This window comes from Nicotiana sylvestris, chromosome 11, assembly GCF_000393655.2.
Source record: "Nicotiana sylvestris chromosome 11, ASM39365v2, whole genome shotgun sequence".
In the NCBI taxonomy this organism is placed as follows: Eukaryota; Viridiplantae; Streptophyta; class Magnoliopsida; order Solanales; family Solanaceae; genus Nicotiana; species Nicotiana sylvestris.
The window spans coordinates 147,565,389-147,571,388 of NC_091067.1; the positions used below are offsets into that span (position 1 = coordinate 147,565,389).

The 6,000-nt window shown below is 34.9% G+C and overlaps 1 protein-coding gene across 2 annotated transcripts; it reads left to right on the forward strand.

Annotated features, from left to right (window-relative positions):
- The first annotated feature begins 384 nt into the window (after positions 1 to 384).
- On the forward strand, positions 385 to 1,931 carry LOC104233615 (uncharacterized). Of its 2 annotated transcripts, XM_009787040.2 has the most exons (3): positions 401 to 533; positions 766 to 842; positions 1,013 to 1,931. In XM_009787040.2, exons 1-3 carry the CDS (start codon positions 518 to 520, stop codon positions 1,844 to 1,846), a joined length of 927 nt encoding a protein of 308 aa, XP_009785342.1. In that variant the 5' UTR covers positions 401 to 517; the 3' UTR covers positions 1,847 to 1,931. The 2 variants fall into 2 exon arrangements, with proteins under 2 accessions (XP_009785343.1, XP_009785342.1); XM_009787041.2 differs by lacking the exon at positions 766 to 842 and having other exon boundaries at positions 385 to 533.
- The last annotated feature ends 4,069 nt before the right edge of the window (positions 1,932 to 6,000 follow it).

Consider the following 6,000-nt stretch of genomic DNA (forward strand, 5'->3'; position numbering starts at 1 on the left):
TACCAATTTTCAACTTAACTCCAAATACTACTTTTTTTCAAATATTATAATTTTTATGTCGAAACGGCTATTAAGTTTTCTTTTTCCAGACTTCACTAGTTTTTTTTTTAATTTCATTTATTAGACGGTAAATTCCCTTTTCTTTTAAAATGTGTTTGGATCAGCCACTTCTCCTTTTCAAACATGACTTATAATCAATCATCATAATTCACGATTGGCGGTATCCACCAATGGTGAAACTCAAATTATTATTATTATTATTTCAATTTTTCTTTATTATTGGATTTTTCTTTATTATTGGAAGGTCGTTAAGATTCCGTAATTAACTTTTATTTCCATGATGGGATTGGTTCATTTTTCCTCCTATATATATAAGACTTACAATCCATCTCCCATAAAAACCCCCTTTCCCCTCAAAAAGATTTTTCAATATTTCATTTCTCTATTTCCCGTCTCTTCTTGCAAGTAACTCTGTGAGAGTTTGACTAAGAGAGAAAATGGAAGAAATGGCTTCTTTATGGAGTTATCAAGAGGTGTGTAGTACTTCATTTTCTTGTTTATCCATTTTTTCACTTCATTTCCTCTGAGTACCATTCATTCTGTCTATAGACTTTCACTTCTCAACTAAACCTTTCTTTCTTAAGATATCCCTTTACATTGTATTTTCTGAATATCATTGTTTTTTGCTAGAATTCCCCCTTTTATAGTAACACTAAATTAAGTGTAGAGCTTTCTTGTTCCACAGTCAATGATTTTTTGTGTTAGACTTAACGCAGTTGCTGTCATGTGACCATGAGGTCACTGTTCAAGCCGTGGAACAGCGGCCTCTTGTAGAGATGCAGGTATGGTTGCGCACAATAGACCCTTGTGGTCCGGCGTTCCTAGTTTTTGTTTGGTTAAAGTTGTGCAATACCTATTTTCTTGAGTAGCATGCCTAAAGACTATTTTTTGTTAATATAATTCAATATTTGAAGACTTTTGTCTGACTTGGGGTTTTTATCAAATGTTGCAGACTCTAGATGAAATGAGGCAGAAGCTTCTGTACAATAGTCTTGAACTTGAACAATTGAAGGTTGAAAAATATGAAGAAATGAGGAAGAACAAAGAATATGTGCAGCAATTAATCCAACTATTAAAGATGATTTGTCAAGAAAGAGATGAAGCAAGAGAACAACTTCAGAAACTACTCAACAAACTATCTCATGTTCAAGTTGATAATAGTCCTCATTTGAAGGCTACAAAAGCACATTCAAGCATAACTGAATCAAACAGCCTTTCTGAAACATACAATTACCAATCACATAATTCATCCCCAGTCGAGTCATTTTTTGATGCAGTTTCATCCCCTGAATTTTCCAACAACAACATGGCTGAATCAAATGCATTAGCCTATGATTGTAACGTTCGATTCTCGGACAATTGTGTCCCTCAATTGGTCCCAAAAGTTGATCAGGCTACATTGGTTATTGACAATCTTGTAAAGGGGAAATCTTTGCCACAGAAAGGGAAACTATTGAAGTCTGTTATTGAAGCAGGGCCACTTTTGCAAACACTTTTAGTTTCAGGACAACTTCCTCAATGGCGAAATCCGCCTCAGCTTAAGGCGTTTAATATTCCACCAGTTTCTATTAAAGGGTTTGAAGCAGAGATAACAAATCAGAATCTTGTTTCAAGATCATTGCATTCTCAGCCTTATTTTGAGATGTCATGTGGATCTTTAGTGTCTCCGCCTATGTTAAACTTTGCTAATTCTGGCTATGTTTCCTGTTTGGAAAATCAGAGATTGATATCTGCTGGTCCAAATATGAACAGTTTTGTCCTAGGAAAGAGACAAAGGTTGCAGTGAAACAAACTTGTAGGATGAAAATCCCATGCTTCCAATTTTTGTATAAAGCAGATTGTCTGGTGTAAATGGCTATATTGAGTTTTAACATTTTCCACAAGATAATTGTTAAGATGGATGGATATGTTGTCATATAAAATGAGATGGTTTAATCATCTCCTAGATAGATTTTGAGATTTATCTACTTATAAGCTTGACAATATACTTATAGAAGGTGTTAATAGTAAAGGAATGTAACACTCGTAATGATTGATTTTACGAAAATTTTAGTGAATTCTAGAAGCTCGTAGCATTAGTTTGGCACAATTCCCAAACTAGCGTTGTGCTCGCCGGCCCATGACCTACTGCCTCCGATAATTGAAAGTGAAGTGAATTTGTTTTCAATCATCTTAAAGCCACATAAAGAGAAGTTATGTCAAAAGATTTTTAATCTCCCAGACATAGTGTAGAACTGAATGAACTTAGTATAAAAAGGGCAGCCCAATGCATAAAGTATCCCTGTTCATGCAGGGTTCGGAAACCCAAGGGAATGTGATGTAGGCAATCTGCCCCGATGCAAGCATGAACATGTATTTTATAAAAATAAATATATTGACTTGACTAATTCGGACCGTGCTTGTTACACCTAGTATGGGATAACAAGTTTATTGCCAAATAATTCGCCTTTTCAAAAGCCAATACTTCTGGTTAAAGAAAGAGGAATCTCAACAATCTTATCACATTCTATTTAGTGTGTGTATCCTTTGACCAATGACCAGTCTTTTTCTAACCCTTCACTTATCCTCCTGCTCTAGGACATCCACTAGTCATAGCAAGAATGAATACCAAACAAAACAAAACCTATCTTTGTCTATAATTGGCAGCCTCTCTGCACATGTTTTTACTGCTCATGCACATCAATGCATTACCATCTTCGCATCAAATCAGTGGATTTCATGTCATAACTTCCTGTTTATAACTGTTGCAAACTTATTTCTTTACCACAAGATTCTTGAACATAAACCATAATTAATGAAGTTGAGTTTCTAACTAATTTCAAAAGCACAAAGGCACAAAATGATTGTTCCTACATACAACTTTAATAATTATACAGAAAGGTGGAGTAACATATTTTGACTTTATTTGACTAAATGGCAGCTCGGTGCACGAAGCATTTCGCATTCACGCAGGGTTCAGGGAAAGGCCGTAGCTGAAGGGGTGTGATGTAGGCATCCTACCTTGATGGTGCATCAATGGCTGATTCCATAGCTCGAACCCGTAACCTATAGATCACACGAAGACAATTTTATCGTGCTCCAAAGCTCCCTTGGTGACTTTACCTGACTATATTTGTTAATTGATCTTAGATTACTTTTATGGAGTCTCTCTTAATTCCCTCCACTGTCCACCTTTATGTAATTAAGTGGTCTTCTAAATCAAAAGTACGTAGCAGTTCAATTGGGGCAGGCACATAATTAAAGTTATATCTTTCTCAATTTAAGCCAATAATGTCCCCACAAAAGTCTTGTCTAAGTCTAATTTTCAGTCTCTCTCGGCACAGGTTGGTTGATTTTGCTAAGACAAAAAAGACCCCTTTTCATACAAGAGTTAATCTTTGACCACATGACTAAAAAGCTTCTTTTCCTTTCTTTTTTGCCGTCATATACCTACTATTATAGAGTGACCAATTAAGGAATTGAGTAAATGTGGACCAAGTATTATGTTTCCCTAACGCACATGGAATTTCCCTATCTTGACAGGATATATAACACATACTACTATGATGTTGTAATCTCAAATGAGTCATTATTGAAGTTACTTTCATGTTTCATTTAGCTCATTTCTTGCTAATTTCATTCTCTTACCTCACCTCTAATGAAGATATAATTGGTTTACGTAAACTTACATAATGTGGATACAAACTTTGAAACCAAACATTTTGAATAAAAAGAGTAACTCGATGCACAAAGTATCCTGCATTCACGCAGGGTTCGGTAAAGGTCCACACCTCAAGGTGTAATGTAGACAATCTACTCTGATGTAAATATTAGTTGCTGCTTCGATGGCTCAAACTTGTAACCTATAAGTCAAACAGAGACAACTTTATCATTGTTTCAAAACTCCCGGCTCCTTCATTTCGAAAATGTTGAATAAGAAGTTGAAAAACGTCCAATATTGATATCGAGAATACGTGGCTAATAAAAGTCCCTACACCTACACATACATGTGCGTAGCTACTCTATGATTTACTTTAATCTTTAGAAGACCCTCTCGTAGAGAGTAGCAAAACAGGAAGGCCAAAATAAATAAGGTAGCTGCTTAGACTCACATCCAATGCACATACATTTTACAATCATAGCAAGAAACTTTAGATTTAATGGAAGGGATCAACGGATGGTCATAAAAGCCTATAGTCTAGGTGGATCTAGAATTTTTATAACATGTGTGTACCATTAAAAAAAAGGAGAGAAGAGGAAGTATTAAGTGGGATAAGTGATCCCTATCCTCTAGCTAAATAACTCAAGTTACTCAACATTCAACCAAGTACATTATTTAGCCTCTTTGGAACATGAGCGCCAGCAAATAATACTAGACCAATTCTAAAAAATATGTACATAAAATACTTAGTTTGATAAAAAGACCACGATTCACGTGCCATATGTACTTGCCTATAAATCCGCCCGAGAGTCTAGCTAGTGTTGGTAATCTTCATTACACTTTGAAAGGGAGCCCGTCTAAGACTCTAAGGTAGATCAAGTAACCGACCTTAGGTTATAATTTGTGACAGCAAGAGCGCCTTCGATCGCAACCCCTATCCAAAGAGTTTATGGAATCATATATATATATATATATATATATATATATATATATATAAAATAATTTTAATAATATAAAATTTGAACTCATTAAATTTAAATCTTGAATTGCTTCCGTCCCAATAAAGAAGAGAGCTAGAAAGTCTAAATATGAATCAAACATACAAAAGCAAGGCGGTGCAGCAACCTACAATATTTGCATTTTGCAAGTTAGAAGGTTAGATGAGTACAAAAAGGTGCATGTGCCATTAGATACGGGCGAGGTGACAAGTGTCGTACTACAGGTGGCTGTTACTCTTAGTATATTGGAGTACTTTGTTTGAAATATTTGTACACATGACTTTGTACCAAACTCCTAATGATCCCATGTGCAAATTAAACCGGACAATATATCTTTCTTATCTTAATACAATCCTTAATACTTTTACCACCCACTAATTAATGGCAATAATAATTAACATACCCTTTAACTATATGCTCCATAGATCCAATTATATGGTCCCTATGGTTTATCTGAATTAAAAGGCATTGAATTTGATTGTTATAGTATGTCATGCACTAATATTCTGAATTATCTTTTTGTCTTCTCTAGATTGACAATATTCTAAGCTCAAATAAATCCTGTTAATTATTGAATCCAAAGCTTCACTACAAGAAGTCTTTCATATAACAAGCAAAACTCTCTCTTCTTTTTGATAGTGAAGCGGTTAGTCGTTAGGAAGTAAAATTAACAAGCACTTAGACAAAAACAGTTCCTGAAATAGTGAAGAGTAGTCTCTGCTTTTCCAGACCATTGCTTCGTTGAGCTCCAAGAAGCACTTTTTTTTTTCTATCCTTCAATATGCAGACATAGACCAGTAGGAACTAGGATGTATAGGTTAGGCACTTTGCCATGTGTGACTTCGTTAAGTACTCGGTTGGTACGAGGGATAAGAGATAATTATTCTTGCAATTAAATTTGAGATACGTTATATAAATATTCGACGTTTGGTTGGGATAAAATCGCGATATAACTAATCTCGATAACTAATCCCGAGATTAGATATCCCGGAATTATAGTATTATTATTTTTATCCATATAAAAAGGTGGGATAACAATCATGAGATAACTAAGCCCGAAATAATTAATACTGGGATAACTTATTTCTTAACCAAACGACCCCTAGTACTACTACTTATCCTCAGCTTTCGTCTCCATCATGTTATTTTTTTTTCACGTTCATGCATGTGTCTAAAACTAAAAAGGAGTACTCTCATCTCTTTGCTTTCCTAATTTTCTTTTATCTTGGGACTTCTAGTAGAATTTCACTCAACTTCAATGCTTGACTAAATGATTCCAAATATTACCTAGACGTCAGCAGA